Genomic DNA, 22,976 nt, shown 5'->3' with positions numbered 1-22,976 from the left:
TAAAGCTGAAACTCCAGTACTTTGGCCACCTCATGTGAAGAGTTGACTCATTGGAAAAGACTCTGATGCTGGGAGGGATTGGGGGCAGGAGGAGAAGGGGACAACAGAGGATGAGATGGCTGGATGGCATCACTGACTCGATGGACGTGAGTCTGGGTGAACTCCGGGAGTTGGTGATGGACAGGGAGGCCTGGCGTGCTGCAGTTCATGGGGTCGCAAAGAGTCGGACATGACTGAGCGACTGAACTGAACTGAACTCAAATGGCACAGAAGGACATTTTAAGTAATCAACTGCACTATTCTCACTGCTATTTTCACATTTACACAAGACTGATCAAGATGAATGTGAGCTGGCCTCAGTGTTATGAGTATTCCCACCCAAGCTGGATGCTGTATATGGTTCTGAAAACAGAACAAAGTAAACAGGTACCGCCCGACACGTGCTCTGCACAGGACGGCCTAAGCATTAGCCCCTTGGCCCCTGTCACGTTGCAGTCAGTTCTGGTGGGTGAAGACTTGAGCAGTCACCATGCCCTGTGTCCAGCAGTATATACACGTTAGCAGTATATACACGTTAGCAGTATATACATGCTCAGCTCTCTCTTGGGGTTTCCGGTTTTCAAGAAGCAATGTGTACTTTCAAGATCTGTTCATTTTTAGAAGCATATATGTTCTGTGCCAAAAGCCTGTGCCTTCTGATAAAGATAGAAGGCGACTTCAGTTTTACGTTTAGGACCAGCCGGGCACTGAGCTAGTTTTAGAGACTCTTTAATCAGTTCATAGACAAAGCAGCATCGTACGGAGGGAGTGCGTGAGACGGCGTGCCGTGAGACGGCGTGCGTGAGATGGGGTCACTATGTGATAGACTCAATTTTACTTATGCCCCACAATCAGCAGATGACTTTCTGAATTTGCTTTTCATTTAAGCACCTTAATTTAGCCTCCTGATATGTCTCCTGTACATATGTATTACGGCAGTAAAACTGGTCGCTGTAGCAGAGACAGTAATTTTAATTTTGTGGGCTCCTGAGCAGGAGCTTGAACTTAAGGACATGGGAGGAATTAAGTTTATACCAAGCAGGGGGTGCCGAACCTTCGGAGAACTCTCTGTGCTTCTGATCTATGTACTAAAGTGCACTGTTACACGTCACCAAGTTCTAAAGGAAGCCTGAGGATGAACTGGGCCAGGGCATCTCAATTTGTGCTCCCAAGTCCAGTAGCATCACCTGGGTGCTTGTCAGAAAAAGCGAATTCTCAGGCCCCACCGCAGACCCCCTGAATGAGCAGCTCAGGGGCAGGGCCGTCCAGGGGCTTCAGATGCAGTTTGAGATGAGGTCTGAGTGAACCACACACAGTGCTTTCAAGCAGTCAGGGCCGTGAGAACAAGACAGGAATGTGATTCATGTGCTAAGACGCACCTTGGAGGAGGTCCATGACAAAGCCCACCCCCAGGCTGGGGAAGCCTGTCTGACTCTGTCCTGAGGGGTTTGACCTTGCTCTAGATACTCCCTGCAGGGGCCCCCCTGGGTGGCACAGCCAGCATTCTCTTCCCTTCTCAAGAAGCCAGCCCCCTGGATCTGACTAGAAAAGGGGCTGCTCCAGAGGTGGGGGTAGGGGGCGGGGAGCGGATCCCTGAGAAGTTGGGGCCATCAGTCTTGGTCCTTACAGGCTAAATTAATTTAGCCACACTGGTCTGCACTGGCCATGGGCACTGGGCAGGAAGACTCAGCAACACTCTGAAGCTAAGCATGTCACAGAAACTTGACTGCTGGCTCAACCACACTGAGAAGAGGACTGAAGCCCACGAGCCCAGCATCTGGGGTGGGACTGACTTGCAGTCACTGGCCCCTAGAGGTCGGTGAGATGCCTCAGACACCATCTCCGGTGGGCAAGTACCTTCCTCGCTCGCATCTTGAGACCAAAATGTAAACACTTCTTGCAGAATTTCTCCGCAAGTCGAGAAGGAACTGTTTTCAAAGGACAGGCAGTAAAGACTCCTGGCAGTTGAGAGAAGAGGTGGGCTTGCCAGCCTCCAGGAAAGAAATATTTATGGAGAGCCGAGCAGAGCAGAATGCAAACCCTCCTCCCTCCATCTGGGCTCCTCAGCTCATCTCATCGGACAAGGTGTTTCCCCTTCACTGGCTGAGAAACCACAGAAAACTGAAGTCATGTCCGATTCTTTGTGACCTCATGGACTGTAACCTGCCAGGTTTCTCCGTCCATAGGATTTTCCAGGCAAGAATACTGGAGTAGGTTGCCATTTCCTTCTCCAGGGGATCTTCCCAACTCAGGGATTGAACCTGGGTCTCTCACACTGCAGGCAGACTCTTTACCATCTGAGCCACCAGGGAAGCCCCCGAGAAACCACAATCAGGGCAGAAAACATTCGCTGGGAGGGCCGGAGTGTGCCTACTGGGGCTGCGGGCCCCCCACCCCTCGCTCTGGGTCTGCCTGTGCCTGAGTGCTCTTAAAAACAAGGGATACAGTTCAAAGAAACCCTAGCAATTTCTATGTTCTTTTCTCCTCGCTAAGTGACTGCAGTGATCAGCAGATTACTGGGAGCAAAGCCTGAATTACCTCTCTTCTGTAAATGAAAATGGAGCCCTCCAGCCTAGGACACTAGCCTGTTCACAGTCCTTCTGCAGTTATGGCTAACAAGAAATGGAGTAGGAAGACAGAAAGGTTTACACTGGTGCTATTAATACATGTGCCAGCTGTACACACCTTTCTCATATATTAAAATTTATTAGACCCATTTCTTTTTTTTTTTTTAATATTATTTGGCTGCTCTGGGTCTTAGTTGCAGCATGCAGGATCTAGTTCTCTGACCAGCGATTGAACCTGGGTCCCCCACATTGTGAGCTCGGAGTCTTAGCCACTAGACCACTAGGGAAGTCCCAAGATACAGTTATTTTTTTTTTTTTAATTTCCACTACAGCTTTTAATTCTTGGAGGGAATCATTTCTAACAGGTACTTGTGAATTTACATGCGAGCAGTATATCCATAAAGAAGGCTGAGCATCAAAGAATTGATGCTTTCGAACAGTGGTGCTGGAGGGACTATTGAGAGTCCCTTGGACTGCAAGGAGAACAAATCAGTGAATCCTAAAGGAAACCATCCCAGAATATTCATTGGAAGGACTGATGCTGAGGCTCCAATACTTTGGGCCCCTGAAGTGAAGAGCTGACTCATTAGAACAGACCCTGATGCTGGGAAAGATTGAGAACAGGAGAAAAAGAAGGTGACAGAGGATGAGATGGTTGGATGGCATCATCAACTCAACAGACATGAATTTGAGCATGCTCCAGGAGATGGTGAAGGATAGGGAAGCCTGGCATGCTGCAGTCCATGAGGTCACAAAGAGTCAGGCACAACTGAGCGACTAAACAACAACAGCAAGTATATCAATAAACATTTACATCAAGGGAGCTAATGATCTGGGGGTTTTTATGAAAATGTTTCTGAATACTGTTACAGATGAAGTATTTGACAGAGTTTTCAGGTGGCTCAGTGGTAAAGAATCAGCCTGCCAATGCAGGAGATGAGATGCAGGTTCGATCCCTGGATTGGGAAGATCCCCTGGAGTAGGAAATAGCAACCCACTCCAGCATTCTTGCCTGGGAAATTTCACCAGAGAAGCCTGGTGGGCTACAGTCCATGAGGTTGAACAGGACTGAGCTACTGAGCATGCACACACTCACACTTGCACTCTAGTTTGAAAGAGCTGTTTTTCAGTTCTCACTGATTTACTGGACACTCATCTCTCTTCATGTTACACTTGCAGCCTGAAGAGAGGTTGTCTGGACCCCTGGTGGCAGCAATCCTGAGCCAGAGGCTACCAAGTCTGACCTGAGTTCACAAGCCCAGGGGTCAATGAGCACAGAGGAAGGGCTGGGCATGCTGGCACCTCCTCTGGCTGCTGCTGGCTCCCAGTCACTCTGAATCTACACACACATGCTGGACAATTGCATCATCAGTGAATGTGGAGAATATTTTCTACGGTCTCACGCAGTGCTGGGATTCAACAGCCGACAGGATGACATACCATGCACTCCAGTGCCGACCTGGCTGCCATGGGGGCAGCACAGCCACGAATGAAGGCGGTTACACCTGTGAGCACAGGCCCTGTCATGGGACCCAGGAGCACAGCTCATAGAGGCTTCCCAGATGGAAAGGAGGAGGAGTGAGGTGTGAATGGTGTGTGTGCCCAGACTGGGCAGGGAGGGGGTACTGGGGGAATGGGGGCAGCTGTACTCTACAATTTTCCAGATGTATGCAAAGGTCCACAGGAGGAGAGAGCAGAGTCTGAGCAGCATGCAGGAGAGAGCAATGGGAGGTCTCCTCCCATTGTGGACCAGGAGGAGCCACTGAGCCGCCCTCAGCCACGTGACTGGGATCCCCCCAGGGCACTCAATGACACAGCCCAGCCGCCTGCACCGCCTCCTTCTGCTCTCACCACAAATCAGGTTTCAGGTAACAAGCAGCCCTCTGTTCCACTTTCTACAGCATCTCCCTCCAAAAAAAGGGGATTCAGCACTCTTCACCTTCTTTTACACATAATACAGCAGAGATAAAACTCCATCCAAAGCCCTTCGTAATAAATGACACAAAAACATAGGGACACAAAATACAGGGAAATAGATGATCTCTTTGGGATCTTTAACATCTTACAGAGAAAAACGGCTTCCTACACCACAGGCTGATGCTTTGCAGACCTCAACCTAGTTGTAAGCTGCCACTTTCTACAGCAACTGAAAAAATAAAACACTGACAGTTTACAGAGTACACAGAAATTTAGTTACTGGTTATTCTTCACTGTAATACAGTTTTCTAGCCGTATCCACAGAATAAGTCTGAACAAATACATAAGGATTTACGATGAGCATTAGATGAGAAGGCAGGTAGGAATTTTGAATTTTCTAGATTTAATGAGATATGGATGGAATATAATGATTAAATACAAAGAAACTGACACTGTTTCATCTTTAGCTGCTAAAGGTAAATGACAATTAGAGGCGAGGAATGAGAGCAAGAGAGGGGGAGAGAGAAAACTCGATATTGAGATGAAAGATAGAAAAGGGCCAAAGCAGGGTCATCTGGTTCATTCACTGGCTGATAAACCATGTCTAACACACGCCTTTGAAATACCCACACATCACTGACCCTGGATATCGTAGGATATGCCAATGCTTTGCTTGTTGTTCTGAAATATATGTCCACCCCTCCCGCCCTCCGCCCAAGCACAGATTTCCCAGAACTCAGATCTTTTTACTTTTCAATACAGAAAAATACGGAATATTTTTAAATGCAAAGTATCAAGCAAGAATCTTGCTCATTTATACTGAAATTGCTCAGGATATTTAAAAAAATGAAATGCATCTTGAAGAGGCACTCTAAAAAAGCAGCTATGCTTACTGAGGAATCACAGGTCCTGCAGTGACCAAAGGTGAGCCCTGAGCACAGACACCTAGAGGAAGGAAAAGGAAACTGAATGGGGATGCCTGTGGGTCCTGCAGAAACGGGACCCCGAAGCTGGGTCAGGCTGTGGAGCTCCAGGATCACGCAGCTTTGAATGGTAGGCTCTCACCTTAGAGATGCCAGAGTGAACAGGGAAAAAGACAACAGGCAGAAAGAAGACGGGAAGGTGCTGGCAGGAAGCAGAGGCAGTGGAGGCAGAAAATGGATAAGCGATGGACTTGTCCATCTGAACGGCTCCTCACGGTTGCAGATGACAGGTGGGCAAACACCTAGTTACGAGCATGAAGACAGCGCAGCCCGCTCGCCCTGCCATCAGGAGAAGAGCAGCAGCATGCCTGAGAGTCCCTGGGTATCTCTTTGGCACAAGACAGGTGTGCACACAGCAGACAGCGCCACGTGTAACAGCGGGTTCCAGCCAGACAAGCAGTCCAGCACACCCTTGGGCCACATGGCAGCCTTCAGGCCGAGCTGGGGCCATGGCAGGGGCAGAGCTAAGCAAGTCCCAGAGAGCCTCTCCCCCACCCCGAGAGCCAGTGGCCCAGCACACGATGAGCTGTCGTAGTGCAGTTTTCTAAATTAAAACAGAAGGAACAAAATGTGGAAAGGCTCCCCCCGCCCCCAATGGTTAAAATAAACAAGCAATACTTTAGTTATTTAGAAAAGGCTTTCTCCTCTCATAACCCGAGACAAATGTAACACTGCTGCTTCTTCAAGTTCCTGGGAGTGGAGTGTAGATGAGAAAATTACCTTCCTCTACCTCTAAAAGGACCTTGTCCCAAGGTCTGACAGTGACCATGGCCTGTATGTGCTTGTCTCATGGACAAGTCACAGGTTTTCTCTAAGCCAGTGATACTATCTGCCTCCTGCTAAAGACTTTTCCCTTCCCCAGCCCCATAGAGAAGAACCTGGGGGCACTGTCTCCACTCCGGGGGCTGCTTTTACCCCTCTCCTTTCTAAGAAGCCTCTTCAAACCCAACGTTCCTAAATCAGGACAAGAACGAGACTCCTTGACTCTGAATCATCCTTGTCCCTCGATCACCTCCTACTGTGACGGGTTTCTGGTGCTTTCTTTGAGTTTCTGCTTAGGGGGGTTGCAAGTGCTCTGGACCCGATTCTCTGGAGCCTCCTGATCTGTGCACGGAGCAGACTTCATATGAGAACAACTTAATCTGATGTCCTGCCAGAAACCATTGACTGGATGAGAAAAGCTCATTGCCCGGATTTCAGATGCAGCTACTGTCTAAGTCCCATGTGCTTGCCACCACGAGCTGCTGCCACCACTGGGGGGCCGGTTTCCATCCCATCACAGCTGCCCCCCTGTCTGAAGGGAAACCACTTCTGTGGGCTTGAACTCCCTCTAGATCAGTCAATAGGAATCTTGACTGTGCACTTAGTAATCGTAGTATCAACATTTGCAGGGGACAATTACAGTACATAGCATGGGCTGACTAGTCTTACGGGTTGCATTTATACAATTAAACTGAAGTCTATAGGAACCAACAGAAAATGATCATACTGGACTCTATCCTCAAAACTCACACTGGACTCCATCCTCAAAACTTTTGCTTCACTTAAATACACCTGGCAGGTGTATTTAAAAGGACTGAAAAACCAGCTTAGGACCTCCACAATGAAAACACAAAAAGGTACCTGGAATGACAGCCCAGTTCCCCCAGACAGACTTGGCCACACACCTGAAACACAGACCCCAAATCTGTGCTGGAAACAGGTATGCTCCAAGTCGAGAGGCCTCATACCGCTGACTCAACTTGTACACACAAACCCCTCTCTTAACAATTGTCCTTTTCCTTTTTTAGTTCTGTTCCTGAGTGCTTCAAAAGCTTTTCAGAGATAAACTCAGTGGTGCCTGTGGCAGAGACGTACTGAGGATTACACATTTTAAAAAGAAAAACATACCAACCAACAAAAGATTGTGTCAGAAACAGGGTGTCTGCCTTGCTGAGAATATCTGATGCATCTCAGACCCAGAGAGGAAACAAGGTTGGGTCATCAACAGGGAAACCATGGGAGAAAATGATGTTTGGGTCTGCAGGACAGAACAGGGGTGACCACACTCAAGAGGCAGCAAAATCTCCAGAAGCTGAGACACTTTGTACTTGCCATCTCACCTACAAGAACGCACCTTGCGGAGTAGAGATACAGCCGAGGCTGGGCAGTCCAAGTGGATGTCAGCATAAGGTGGGGCTGGGGCCTCAGGACACAGGCTGTATAGAGCATCTGTGTTCATCTTGCTTAACATGAGCCCCACATAACCCTGCTGTCTGAGGCCATTCACACACCTCCACACACTTTCATGCTCTCTGCTTCCTTCCTGTGCGCCACCCACCCACCGAGGGTTCTCTGACCTGAGGAGGAAGCCGTCCTGCACGGCCAGTGCATACCCACACATATGTACATGCCTAGACGTGTGTATACATGCACACCCAGATGTGCACATGCACACACATGCACACCTCTCCACCCACCCCGCCCCACACTCACTGAGCACTCTGTCCTGACAAGAAAGTTGCACACATGCACACACTCTGAGATGCACATCTGTTTACACCCAGACACGTGTACACACCCCTTCACCCACCCTGCCCCACACTCATTAATGACTGTCTTGATGAGAAAGGCGCCCTGCACACCTGGTACACAGGTACAGAGATGCACACACACATGCACACCCCTCCACCCACCAACCCTGTACTCACTGGGGACTTGCTGTTAAGCAGGAAGAAGTTGCCCTATATGCCTGGTACACACACAGAGATGCCCACATATGTGCACACCCAGACACATACACACCCCTCTGCCCACCCACCCCATCTTGCACTCACCGAGGACTCGCTGTCCCGCACAAGGAAGTCGCCCTGAACTCCCCGCGCATTGAGTGCGCACTCGGCCTGGTGGCGAGTCACGTTCCCGTAGTACCACTCGCGGCCTGCGAACCGGCCAGCACGAGCAGGCCCCGCGGGTCCGGAGCCAGCGTGAGGGGCCGGGCCCTCGCTCAGCACCACCACGTAGTTCTTGGGCACCAGGCCGACCTGGCCACGCGCATTGCGGCAGCGCCACCACTCGGGGTCGTTCTCGGGCTTCTCGATCACCTCCATGGTCTCGCCCTTGTCGAAGTTGAGCTCCTCCTCGGTGACCGAGCTGAAAGGGTACAGCGTCTGCACCACCTGCAGCGCCCGCGCGCCCTGCCCATTGCTGAGCGTGGCACCGGGCCGCAGGCTTGAGCCCCCAGGCGCGTCGCCGGCTGCTTCGTCCAGCTCCTCCAGCACATAGTTGGACGGGAACCAGCCCACCTGGCCATTGTAGCTGCCCCGCCACCAGCCGTCGCTGCACTTCTCCATGACGGTGACGCGTGAGCCCTTCACCAGCGACAGCTCGTCCTCGCGCTCTGCTGCATACGCGAACTTGACCACAGCGGGGATGCTGAGGTCGTAGATGCGGTCGGCGCCGCCCCCATTGGCGGGGAACTCCGCGTCCGTGCTGGGCGTGGGGGAGGCATCGCGTGCGCTCGTCTTCCGGCGGGTCCTTCCGAGGCCTGTAGAGAAACAGCAAAGCTCAGCGCAGGGACCAGGTTCAGCTGAGTGGGACCCCGCAAGGGCTCCACGCAGGGCCCCAGCCGAGGGGCAGCGCCTGCACACTGATGCAGAACGGACTTGGCCCCCTGGCTGGTGACCAGCCAGTCACCAACAGAAGTAACAGTGGCCAAATGCCTGAAAGCTGGGAATTACCATATCTCATCTCTGCTTTCCTTTAAAAAAAAAAAAAAAAAAAAAAAGCCAGAGCACCAGCAAACCATGAGGATAAAACAGTGTAAAGTCTGAAAATGATGAGAGCAGCCATATGCCACTAGGAGGAAAACAAAACAAAAAGGCATCGGTACACAAATATCTTCTGCATCAGGACAGAGGTATCTTCTGTGTTGTGGGTGGGAAATTGGACCAAATGACCTTGAAGACCTTCCATGGCTCTCAGACCCCTCAAGCCTGTCCTGCTCTGCAGGCCACCACCTGTCCTCCACTCTGGGGATACTCGGCACCCTCCCAGGGTGGCAACCCTGGGGAGAAACCCATACCCTTCTCCTTCCTTCCCGTCTTTCAAAACTGCACAGATTTCGCACAAGCAGTGATGAGTGATTTAGAAAAAACAGCGCATGCAGTAAATTTAAGGCAGACTTTTTCATATTCTGGTGGCAAACCCACAAGTGGATCAGAAAATCAGTTTAAGGGGGTCTGAGCAGCCTGTGTGTATGCACTGTCTTCTTTTTAAAAGGAAACAAAACAGAAGATGTCAGAGTGCATCAAACATAGAACGGCTGCTTCGGTTACATGTGTGAGTCAGGGCCAAGCTGTCACCTGAAACATCACTTCCTGTGCATGAGGTGTAATACAGCTTGAAAAGCCCTAGGGTAAAAATGATTTAACCTGCTTAAAATGCACAGAATTCTGCAACCTTGTAGAAGCGAGCCTAGGAAGGAAGGCACGATGCCTGAGTTGGGGACGTGCCCCTGGACTGCGGGGTTGGCTGTGCTTCTTGGGCTTTCCTGAGAGGTGGCCACTTGCCCACCATGCCTCCGAGCTACACCAGCATGGGAGCTTCCACAGTAGGGAAACTGTGGCCACTGGCAGATCTTTGTTTTTTTCCCAGAAGGACAACAATGCACTTCTATGGATAGCTTGTACTTCTTTCTCCCTTAATTCCCTGCAGTAAAGACAGTGTGGGCTTCCCTGGTGGCTCAGTGGTAAAGAACCCACCTCCCAATGCAGGAGACTTAGATCCCTGGGTCGGGAAGATCCTCTGGAAGAAGAAATGGCAATCCACCCAGTATTCTTCCCTGGGAAATTCCACAGAAAGAGGAACCTGGCAGGCTACAGTCCATGGAGTCGCACAGAGTCAGGCATGACTGAGGGACCAAACAGCACACAGCTTGGTTCTGAGAATTTCCTTTGTTCCTACTCCCCTGTTGGGTGGGGAGATCAAAGGAATAAGAGGAGCTGTCATGATGGCCTGGACCATGGGGAGCTGGGCACTGGCTTCCAGAGTGGACCCACCCAGGCTGGCATTCTCTGCCCCAGACACATACTCAGCTCAGCACCACTGTCACTCACTCGCTAGGTGCCTTCCCTCCAGAGGAAAATGGGGCTTGATCCCTGGATGTGCTCAGCACCAGACCCATCAAAAACATGAGCAGCACTGTGAGGTCCTCCTCATGGGCGACTGGGGCCCCCAGGCCTGCGGAGCACACACCCACCTGCCCAGCGCCCTCTCCCTTTGCCGCACTCATCTTCCCAGGGCCTGGGGCCTGGTTCAGGGCGGGCATTCAACTAACGTTTGCCAGTTTAACAAGCTCCATTTTCTATCTCACCATCACAAGTTTGTCTGCCTCATCAGTCCTTGCAGACTGATCTCTTCAGGGATACACACCTGGGCTGCCAGGAGAGCTCAGGTTAATTAGGAGCAGCCTGATACCCACCCCTGCCCCCCACCCCTAAGTACGCACTGCTGACCCCTCCATATGCCTTGAGATCCTCCCCTGTCCAGGCACCACATGTCTGTAAGCCAGCAACTCCACGGCCAGGGCAGGAGGCCCTACTCTAGCCAGGCTATGTTCCCGGAACCTGAGGGCACCATTTCCTGACCCACCCTCTGTGCCCCCACTCTCCCAAGTTGCAGTAAACCCAGGAGATTTTACTTTTTTTATTCCTAGGCATGTGCACCTTAGGCTTACACCTTACCCTGCAATGAAATGTGCTATTATATGCCATACGGAGCCCCAAGTTCAGGGAGGGGATGTCTAGGACCGGAGGGAGGAAGGAGAAATGGATGGCTGTTGGATGGATGGGACCTCCCATCCCTGTGGCAAACCCACATGGCCTGGGTCGAGCTGACAGGACAAAGGAGCAAGTCACCATCCATGTGCCCAGATGGTCCCCTTTCCCGTGGGCAGACTTGCCAGAAGCTGGCACAGAGGGAGATGTGTTGGGGCAAAGTACACCATCAATGGATCCACGAGTCCAGAAGCAGAACTTCCATTCCTGCTCCTAAGAGAGCCCGTTTCCCCATGAGCAGGCAGTCAAATAACATAACTGAATGTGTAAGCCTGGGAAAAAAAAAAACTGGTTCAGAAGCATAGGATTTTCTACCAAATGTGAAAGTCAAATGGTAGCACAGATGCCAGGGTAAAGAATTTTTGAAAGGTTTTCATTATAAATTGTAATTAAAAATACATATTTAGTACCTCTCAACACATATACCCGATCCATCAGCACAAGCATCTCTGAATGTGATGTGCCTGGGGAGGTGGGGCGGTGGTTGGGAGGTGGCAAGCATTCACTATGACCTTCTGAAGCATCACTTAGCGTCTGTCACTGGCAGAGGCTCACAAGAGCAACTTTTTGAGCCCACACCTGCTCGGTAAAATGAAATACAATAACGAAGAACAGAGTGCACACAGGGTCAACACATTTGTGGGGTGACTGGCTGGCAGACAACTGAACCCCAGCTCTGACCAGGCTCCAAGCTCAGCTCCTGCCCCACTGGCTTGTGGCCTGGCAGTTCTGCACTCTCTCTACTGGGTTTCTGCATCTGTAGCACGAGGATGTCAGTGGCCCTGCAGGGGTAGGTGGGGCAACCGTGAGAGTCCGAAGCCTGAGGAAAGGACGTGTGCAGTGTCCAGCGCACAGCAGGAGCTGTACAACTGTGGCTGTGGTGTTTACTGCTATTATCAGTCCATACGTTGTTTTCCTTTCTGGGTGAGGACAAAGGTCCAATGGAGAAAACAACAGATGGTGCTTTCTCCAGAGATGTGCATGTGTCTGTTTTTCCCTAAAATGCTCCTGTGGGACTGGGTGGTGGGGGGTGCACAGCTGACCAGTCCTGCCTGCTGGGTTGGGAGCTGCTGAGACACGAGGGCCCCTCTGAAGTGTCCCAGGAGAAGATGCTCCTCAGTGCAAAGTGGGCCTTCAGGGAGGGAGTAAAAGAGATACTCCATCTCCCAAGGCTCTAGGACCACATGCCACTCTGGACGAGGCACACGCTGGTGACGAGGCACATGCAGGCTCCAAGAGAGGTCTTAAGGGGCTGGGCTCCAGACCCCAATTCCCGCCACCCACCCTGGCCCTGGGCTGCTCCCAGCTGTGCCACGAAGCACTTTGTTACCCGGGACAAGTATGTCAACCTGCCTGATGGTCACAGAAGAGCTCTGGGCCAGGTCATCTCCAGGGTCTTGCCAGGATTCTACAGAGACACCAAGCTGTCAAATGAACCTCACTTTTCAAACTCAACTGTACATACTAGGCTATAAGAAACAACCACAGAAGAACTGTAAGTGGTCCATCTGGTTCTTACAGCCAACTCTTGTCACTAGAGTTTGGCTGAACACACGGGCTAATATGACAGGACCATTACCTCACATCACTGCAGAAAGACACCTCGACCACTTCACCACCAATTCACGCTCCACTATAAATGCCCACTTGTAAATTTCCCAAGTCAGACCCTCAACTGTTTTGCTTCTGTTTTGCTCCTGAAAAATCAAAAATACAAAATAGATGAAGGTTCCCTGCCAGCAGCTACTCCAGGACAGCTGGCTTCCAGGAGGAAACGTAGGCACAGCCCCAGCTTGAACACTCCCCAAGATGTGACCTCCAGAGGCTTCCCAGCTGTGAGAACCACTGGGACAATCCAGACGCTCACAGAATCCATGAGTTCAGAAGCAGAGAAAGGAAGCTGAGAGTTGAGAAAAAGCGACAGCAGCCTGGAGAGATCAGGGAATGACTTGGAGACAAAGATGATGTGAACAAGTGCTTGGTGAGGAGCAAAGGAACATCCCGCCTACCCAAAATCACTGATGCCTGACAGTCAGACCCTGGCCAGCTCAGGTCAGCAGGAGCTCTCCAGATGCCCACTTGCCCTCCTGTACCTAGAGCTGTGGTGGGCATAGGGTGGGGGTGCAGGAGAGAAGGAGCCTGCTTGGCCAGCAGCCTGAGGGGCTCTGCAGTCAGCTCCATGGCACCCACCCTGAACAATGTTCCCCGCACCCACACTGGCTCCTGGGAACAGGCGTGAATGTGTAATCGGGGAAAGGAACGTTTGAGACATATGCATGGGGTCTAAAAATGAGCCAGGCCATATGGGGAAGCACAGTTAGAAACACAGCAAGAAGGCTTTACTTAAACTCTCAGCATTTTTAGTCTACGTTTCTTCTATAACTGAAGGCTCCCACTTGAGTAACTTGAGTCAAGAAAGGGTGTTCTGTAGAAAAATGATTATTTTAATAAGAAGCAACTTAGGTGCCAGTTGCTGGGAAATACCTTACCTGCTGTCCTCGTCCTTCCTTGGGGCACAAGGGGCCAGGGGATGACGCATCTGGTTTCACAACCCCCATGTCACCGCACACCTGCTTCTCCCCGGCTTCTCGAGGGGGCAGCCCCTCCTCCTTCCCATGGCCCCTCCTGGCTTTTCTCCCATTAGCATTCTTCTGAACAATCTGTCTCTATTTTCTCTCTAATTATCCACCCACTGATCTGTTGTGAGTTGTTTTACATTTTTTGTTCTAAATACTTGGACGCTCATGATATACGGAAACAAATCCAAGTTTATTTTGGGTGCTGGCACCACAGTTTCTGTAGACGTCTCCACTGTCTGTGGGCACTGCATTTGGCAGGTCGTCTGTACTGTGAATGATCTCGTGAGACAGAAAGCTAGAGAGTTCTAAATTATGGCATGTTATATGTAATTCAGGTTCGCACAACTGTATAGATTATACGGCAGAGACTGAAGAGGTAAACCTCAAGTGTTAAAAGTGGCTCTGAAAACCCAGAGTCCTTGCTATAACATAGTAAAGAGATAATTAGAGAAGCTGGATGTTTAAAATCAAACTGATCTCTCTCAATATTCTTTGCATGCGCTACATACAAACTCAGGGGGTGGCTTGTTGTTGTTCAGTCCCTCAGTCATGTCTGACTCTTTGTGACCCCATGAACATCAGCATACCAGACTCCCCTGTCCTTCACCATCTCCCGGAGCTTGCTCAAACTCATGTGCATTGAGTCTGTGATGCCATCCAACCATCTCATCCTCTGTCGCCCTCTTCTTCTTTTGCCTTCAATCTTCCCCAGATTGAGGGTCTTTTCCAATGAGTCGGCTCTTTGCATCAGGTGGCCAAAGTAGTGGAGCTTCAGCATCAGGGGAGTGGTTTGGTTTTGTACTTTTTTGAAATGAAAAAAAAAAAAAAAAAAAGTACTTTTTTGTACTGGTTCCTTAGATGGTGACTTCATTTAGGAAGTTATGTTTAAATGACATGTAGAAAGACTATCAGTAATTTTCTTATCCTTTATGGACATTCAACCTAGAAAACCAAACTACGTATAAGACAAATGTAAAGAATGAGCTTCTCCTCTTAGGTTGTTTATAGAAAATACAAAAACACTGAGCATCCTGACCACTGACCAAGCAAGGAGACCAAACTCATATAGTAAACCTCCTTTCTAGCATGTGTTGAAATCAGGCTTTGGCAGAAAGGGCAGATACTTGAGCACCAACTGCCTGGTGACAGCCGGTACTGACTCCAGCAGGAAGTCCCCTCCGCAATCTTATTCTGATTCTACATGTATACTGAGCCAACAAATGGAAACGCCAAAAGTCATTACTTCTGGGTGATAAGATCACAGGTGATTTCTGTTTTATCCTATTTTCCAAAAATTTTTAAAATAAGTATGCCTTCCTTCAATGAACAGTTTGATAAAAGACAGGCTTTCAAAGAGATGACAATTCTGAGGGCTATCTGAGTACAGAAATCATGTCATACCAAAAGCCTATGAATGACAAAGACAAGAGAATGTGCTTGCTGCCAAAGAGACTGCTGCCAAAATGGAAATCAATTTACAGAAAGGGAAGAGGTGTACTCCTGGGACATTTGGCTTCTCAATCATTTTCATTAACAGCTCCCGCTCCCCTCAACATTAAAGGAACCGGGTTAGTTATTGATAAGTGAGTCCCTTGGGGCCAAGAGTAAAGGATGCTCATGAAGTAGCTAGTCCTCTACAGTCCCAGGGCACAGCACGGGTGGGAGAAAACCAACACAGCCTTGCAGGTGGGGCCAGGAGTGACTGGATGCACCAATGCTTCTAGAAGGATAAAAGAGGAGCCGAGGGGCACTGTCCAGTCCTTTCCAGTGGCCCACGGGGGACAGCACCACTGTTCCAATGAGCCCCACGCATCCGGGCCAGGGTAGCTCCTCCGGTCCACCCACACTCAAGACCCAGGGGCTGAGCGCTACCCCTTCTTCCGTCCCACTGGGCTTCACTCCCGACATGCACAAGGACACAGGGCTGGTCCCACAGCACAACGACACTCATCTCAAAGCCTTGGGCTATTGTTCCCAGAGGTGACTCAGCAGGAATCAAGGAGCTTAGAGGGACTTCCAAGGGACAGAGAAGGAGGAACAACTCCAGATCAGCCTGAGATAATCACGGACCGTGGCATTCCTTGCCCTGGGCTCATCTGGACAGATTGCCTGCTGCCTGCCCTGCTCAGACCTGCCGTGGATGTTTGTGACTACAGCAGAGACCCACAGACCTGTGGGGCCTGAAAGGGCAGCCCAAGGCCGCAGCATCACAGAGGTGGGGCCCCGAGGTGCTTTCTGACCGTCTTTCTCTCCCGTCTCTGTTGTAACAAAGATGTGTTTATTGAACTGGCTGAGGCAGCCTGGACTGATCCAGCAAGAAGCAAGATTTGCTCCCCTGCCTGCTGCAGACCCACAAAGGACTGCTGGATGATTACAGAAAGTCCTGAGCCACGGCCTGGGGATGTTCTGGGGAAGATTCAGTTGGCATGTTCACGCCCAGTGGCAGCCTCGTTTTCAGGTCTGATCTCAGCAGGTGCTCGGTGATCCTCTGATCTCTGAATGGTGATGGTGGTTTAGTCACTCAGTCATGTCCAACTCACTCTTGCGACCCATGGACTGCAGCCTGCCAGGCTCCTCTGTCCATGGGGTTTTCCAGGCAAGAATACTGGAGTGAGCTGCCATTTCCTTCTCCAGGGGATCTTCCGGACCCAGGAATAGAACCTAGGCCACTATGTCTGTCCATTTGGTTTAATGTTTGGTAAAGTTGTAAGAACAGCACAAAGGATATCTGTTTCCCTGAGCTGTCTGAGAGCAAGCTCCCGATGTCCTGTCCCATTACCTCAATACCTGGTGTGCATTTCCACACACACAGACAGCCTCCTCCTCAACACAACTCTGCCATCAAAACCAGGGCCTTAACACCAACACATGTTCACTGTCATACTCACACACCACTCAAGCTTTATGAATAAGACCCTGGTTTTTCATCTCTAAAATAGAGAACCTCATACCACTAGAATTTCCTTTTAACATCCTAGCTGCCTATCTTTGCTATAAAGTCCTGTCAAATGCCCACCCAGTTAAATCCTGATATTCGAGTTGGTTAAACAAACAAACAAACAAATTTACCTACATACAGCACAGAGAACTCTACTCAATGTTATGTGGCAGCCTGGATGGGAGGAGAGTTAGGAGGAGAATGCATACATGTACATGTACGACTGAGTCCCACTGCTCTTCACCTGAAACTACCACAACATTGTTAATCTGTTATACTCCAATATAAAATAAAAAAGTTTTTAAAAAAAATCCCAAGTTGTCCCATCTGTGCCTTTTCTTGCAGAAGTAAGTCGCTCAGTCAACCCCACATGGATACACTTTGAGGAACCTGGGAATTTCACTCCCGGGACCAGTCCCTGTCCAACCACAAGCCTCAACCCAGACAGCACAAGGTGTACTTCAGAGAGTGAGCAGTGGTCCTTCAGCAGCCTCTCTCTGCTCCTGGGTCTGGCATGAACTCAGAGAGGTGGAGTCTTGGTGCTAACCACCGGCAGGTGACTAACTGGCCTCAGGTCAGGTCACATAGAGGCCAAGGCTAAGGAACAGCCCTGGTGGCAGCCCACTGCTGGTTCAAGACACCGTGGGAGGTAGTCAGCAGTGGACATGTGGGCCTTGGAGCCAACCTTCCACTGGTGGCTACTAACAGGTTATAATGGAGCCGTGGTTCTATAGGCAGCCTGGTCAGTACCTGGGCCTAAGGTGACCACTGAGAAGACAGCTAACCTTTGGGACTGCAGCAGGGTCCAGCTACTCTCGAGAAGTAGCAAGAAAGATAGCTCTTCGATAAAATACCTCCCCAGCCAAGAAGATTTAGCACATGGCTTGACAACACCTCACCTGCATGGTTTTATGAGTCAGGTCATGGAAATACCAAGGCCAGGTCGGAGCCCAGGGATGTGCTGAGCCTTTAAAACATTACCTGCACTCTGCCAGGAGAAGCAATTCATAAGGACGGCTCCTTGTTATCAGTGGAAAAGTTCTCTTTGACTGTTCATGATCATGAGCTGAATACGAGAGATCTATGGCTCCATGTATGCATCAATGCACTGCCTGTATGCAAAGAAGTGCTCATGTTGTTCTACTTAACTATAAATTATTAAAAGAAAAGAAAGAATGTTATCTGTTTCCTAACAGAGAGCTCTTCGGGGGGAAGGCTCTGCTTTTTGTCTAGGGGCTTCCCAAGTGGCACTAATGGTAAAGAGTCTGCCTGCCAATGAAGGAGACAGAAGAGACTCAGGTTTGATCCCTGGATCGGGAAGATCCCCTGAAGGAGGGCGTGGCAACCTAGTATTCTTGCCTGGAAAATGCCATGGACAGAGGAGCCTGGCAGGCTACAGTCCATGGGTTGCAAAGACTGGACACGACTGAGCATGCCTACACACACTGCTTTCTGCCTAACAAAGGATGAGAAGTGACTGAATTAAAGTGGCGACCAACCTCAACCCAGTGTGGGAATGTTAAAAAGCCAGAGAGGCTCTGTGGATCAGTTGTCTGCAACCAGAGATGTCACCACGCATGTGGTACACAGGGACTTTGCTGGGAAGTCTGTGCTGTTTTGTGCCAAGCCAGGTGTCTGCTGGGGAAATCTTAATCTGGCTTTAACCATAGCAGGAGAATCACAAACATGGATGATGTCATGAGTAGCTATTAGAAGGTTGACACATGTGGTGTGGTTTCTGAGCCTGTTTTCACTATTTCTGATGCATGGTGGAGAGAAAATCCACTGGCTCTGTAATCCATCTAGGATCACACTGGAATTCCGACAGCACGCAGGTCACAGCGATTTAAACTGGAAGCCTTGGAAGGCTTAGCTCCAAAGACCAGCGGGAGGCAGGAGAGGATGGGGAAAGTCTTCGCACCTTCCTTCTCAACACTGATGCCACGTCAGGTCTGATGATGGAGAGATAAGTCACTCCACCTCTTGTCGGGCGCCTCCCTTTTCAGTGACACTGCTTGAGGGGCCGATGGAGGACTCAAGCCAAGACAACAAGGTCTCTTTGTCCAAGAAAAGCAAGGCTTTGGGTGAGCAGGGTAAACACATCAAAGCGAAAAAGACCAACCACGAAGCGGGGCGTTTCTCCCAGGCGATGGGAATACTGGACCCCATGAGCCTTTAGAGCGGGGGTGCCCAATCTCAGGTATCTAACGTCTAATGATCTGAGGTGGAGATGATGTAAGAATGACAGAAATAAAGTGCACAATAAATGTAATGTGTTCGAATCATCCTGGAACCATCCTCACCCCTCCAGTCGGTGGAAAAACTGTCTTCCACGAAAACAGTCCCTGGTGCCAAAAAGGTTGAGGACCACTGCTTAGACTATAAACATTAACTGCTGTGTATTGATAAGGATGTTCAGAACATAACTTTGTTGGTGTTTCTACAGTAAATAACGGTTGGCGCAAACGTTTCCAAGGCCTGACGGGGGAGGAAGGGTGGAGAAGGGTGGTCAGTCCCCAGAAAAGGAGCACGGTTCCCCAGCACAGCTCTCGAGTGCCAAGGAGAGCTGCACGGAGAGAGTTACAGAGGAGCGAATGTTGATTCTATTTAAGGAAGAGCTTTCTAGCAATCTGTGTTCTCCCAAAATGGAACTGGCTGGCTCCGTGGAAGGAGACATGAGCCTGCAGAGCTGGGTGGCCATCTGTTGGGGCGGGGGAGAAAACCTGGCACTCCACACGTGGACAAGCTGGCTGAGTGATGCCCCCTGAGTCCTGGGAGTCCCAGAGACTGACCACGGCTCCTGAAAAATTGAACCCGAGCACAGATGTGCTTCACAGCTCAGCTGTCTTCTTGTTCTAAAAGCTGAAGGGAGGAAGGACAAGCTGTTCAAGGGGATTTGTGGGTAACTTGGAGGGCTACCTTCACCTTATTTCACTCCCCAGCAATCCATCCCATTTCTGGATGTTTCATTCTTTATTGCACTTCCCCTATGGCTCAGCGGTAAAGAATCCACCTGCAAATGCAGGAGATGCAAGTTTGATCCCTGGGTCGGGAAGATTCCCTGGAGGAGGAGAAGGCAACCTATTCCAGTATTCTTGCCTGGAAAATCCCATGGACAGATGAGGCTGGCAGGCTACAGTCCATGGGGTCACAAAGAGTCAAACATGACTTAGTGACTAAACAACATCATTTTTACTAGAATCTTCAGAATATATTTTTTAAAAAGTATAAGAAAGAAGACAAAACAAATCAACAATGTTGAGCATCTCCAAAAAAAAGGGACTTGAGTGGATGAGGAAAAGAAAAAATAAAACCAAGTTCAGGGCACTCCTAAAGTATTTACCTACTCATGCTTTCCGAAATTCTAGATCACAGTTAATGGAGAGTTATACACACAGGACAACAGTCTTTCTTTCAAGTGACAAGCTTGGAAAAAAAGACAAACGGATGTCACTTTCATGGAAAAGTGATGCAGTCACTTTCATGGAAAATAATCAGATTGCTCATGAAAAGTGGAATTTCTCCATTGGGCACAGTCTACAGTAGCTGATATGATCCACACACAGGCCAGTGTCTCATTTCTCTTCCAGAGTCATGGAAATAACCTAACCCATGACACAAAATTACTCTCCAGTGGGTGAAGGCTTCACATGGTTTCAAAGAAAGTCAGTGGACTCTTTAAGATTGCAGAAAATGAAAGATGAATACTTTGCAACACTTACCACACTCAGAGCTTAATTTTCCTTTCAGTTTCCCTACCTGTTCCCCTCCCTCAAATGAAACTAATTCTCAGGTTAGAAATAAAAAGGAAAACTTCAAGGACATGTAACGTGGGTGATAACACTGACCTATTTCAAGAGCAAACTCTTCCGTGACAGCCAGTGGTCTCAGGGGTCACTATATGGTGCTCACGGAAGGAGATATCACAGACCTGACCTTCAGGAAGTAACTCTTACTCCCTCTGCAGCCGTGACTATTGCAAGGCAGCCTGATGCCCACACGAAGGCGAGACTGGACACCATCAACTCCAGTGGACCCAGGTGGCCTCTCTCATGTCCAGACACCAGGGAAGGGGACAGGCGCATGGGAAGAAAGCCAGGTGCCCAGCTGGCCCCCTGTGAGTCACCGCAGCGGCCTCGGCATCATACCACCTCCTCCGAGTCCTCACCTTAGCTGCCACCATGAGCAATTGTGGTATGAAATGCCACCAATTCAACAGGGGGAAACAATTTACCAGGTTCCAGGTGCTTTTCACCATCTCCTCTACTCACAAAGGCCCCATGCACAGGATTTAGTGGGAAAAAAGACTGGATGGAATGACCCGGGCGGAGCTGTGGACGTGCCTGGAGGGGCTAATTCCCATCTCAGGCCCCTCCAGAACACTGATGCCAGGAGACTGAGATGTAAAGGGGGGGAGGTGGAGGTTCAAAACACAGAAGGGTCAGCTTACAGAATCCTCCAAACTTGAACATCTTGAGGAAATGACAGGCTATTTCTGCACTGCATCTCAAAGTCCAGAGACTTTTAAAAAAGACAAGTAGAAAGATGCCTTTTTTTCCTCAAACACAAATGAAAAAGACAACCCCTCCCACCCCCTGCCCTGAGGGTGCTCCGCCTCTGGGCTGGGGTACAGCCCAGGGGCCCACTACGCCCACCACTCACCAAGCGTGTCCTTGATGTTCTTCACCAGCGAGCCCTTCTTCAGGCTGTTTTTCCTCTCCACGTAGTTGGACGGCACATAGCCTGTCCGGTTGGCTGCGTTGCGCACCCGCCACCACGTCTTGGAGTCGTCCAGTAGCCACAGGCGCTCGTTCTTCTTGATGTCCAGCTCCTGATCCTGCTGGGCTGTGTAATCCCACTTGGCTATGACGATGACCTCCTCTGTCATCTTTCATGGAGTACTTCTGCCAGCAAAACATTTGAAGAGAGTCATTAGAGCCCTGGCCAAACACCACTGCATCCACTTGGAAAACTACACCCTGACAGCTTTTATTACAACTTGGAAACCATCAAAAAGAATGAAGTGATGCCATTTGCAGCAACATGGATGGACCTAGAGATATCATACGAACTGAGGCAAGTCAGACAGAGAAGGGGAAACTGTATGACATCCCCTACATGTGCACTCTCAAAGGACACAGTACAAATGAATCTTACTTACAAAACAGAAACACACTCAGACACTTAAGAGAACAAACTTACGGTGGCCAGGGGAAAGGCTGGGGGAAGGGATAGTTAGGGAGTGTGGGATGGACATGTACACACTGCTATACTTAAAATGGATAACCAACAAGGACTTACTGTAGTGCACTGGAAACTCTGCCCAATATCATGTGGCAGCCTGGATGGGAGGGGAGTTTGGGGGAGAATGGATACATGTATATGTATGGCTGAGTCCCTTTGCTGTTCACCTGAAACTATCACAACATTGTTAAGCAGCTATACTCCAATACAAAATAAAAGGATTTAAAAAACAAGTCGGCAACTGGCTGTCTCTGGGGTCTTGAAAAAACCTTAAGATGACCTTCCTTCAACAAGCTTTAGTATTTTGTTTAGAAAGGACAAAATGCTTGACCTTATCAAGCAAATCTTAATTTTGCACAGTGGGAACTCTGTATGCTTTGCTTAAAACAACAAAAGCCTTCCAAAATCTTCTACATAAAATAACCGTACCATAATTAAATATGTTCAGTTCAGTCACTCAGTCGTGTCTGACTCTTTACGACCCCATGGATTGCAACACGCCAGGCCCCCCGTTCATCACCACCTTCTGTAGTTTACTCAAATTCATGTCCATTGAGTCAGTGATGCCATCCAACCACTTCATCTTCTGTTCATTGGTTAAGTAATACCAGATTCTTATAGCTGACATCGTTACATCCATCCATTTTCTCAGGATAAGCTGAATTTTCTGAACATATTTAATGACTGTGACACACTCAAACTGAAGTAGTATCTTGGACTGAATCCTCAAATATGAAAATAGTGAAATCCAAGTGAAGTCTGGGGCTTCCCTGGTGACTCAGAGGTGAAGAATCTGCCTGCCAATGCAGGAGACATGGGTTTGATCCCTGGGTCGAGAAGATCCCCTGGAGGAGGAAAGGGCAACCCACGCTAGTTTTCTTGCCTGGGAAATT

At 49.5% G+C, this 22,976-nt stretch overlaps 1 protein-coding gene across 3 annotated transcripts in view; it reads right to left on the bottom strand.

Moving 5' to 3' along the window:
• NCK2 (NCK adaptor protein 2) overlaps positions 1-22,976 on the bottom strand; it is a 115,214-nt gene that overhangs the window by 5,176 nt on the left and 87,062 nt on the right. For 2 of the 3 annotated variants that reach the window (XM_070379491.1, XM_070379490.1), the window contains exons 3-5: positions 21,502-21,743; positions 14,489-14,702; positions 8,323-9,032 (exon numbers count right to left, since the gene is read on the bottom strand). In XM_070379491.1, the coding sequence (XP_070235592.1) occupies positions 8,323-9,032; positions 14,489-14,702; positions 21,502-21,727 (1,150 nt within the window). In that variant the 5' untranslated portion in view covers positions 21,728-21,743. The remainder of the gene's footprint in view (positions 1-8,322; positions 9,033-14,488; positions 14,703-21,501; positions 21,744-22,976) is intronic. The other variant, XM_070379492.1, reaches the window with a different exon arrangement.

The sequence above is a fragment of the Bos mutus genome, chromosome 11 (genome assembly GCF_027580195.1).
Source record: "Bos mutus isolate GX-2022 chromosome 11, NWIPB_WYAK_1.1, whole genome shotgun sequence".
NCBI lineage: Eukaryota > Metazoa > Chordata > Mammalia > Artiodactyla > Bovidae > Bos > Bos mutus.
Note: the sequence above shows the minus strand (reverse complement) of the source record. Positions and strands in the feature narration are given on the sequence as shown.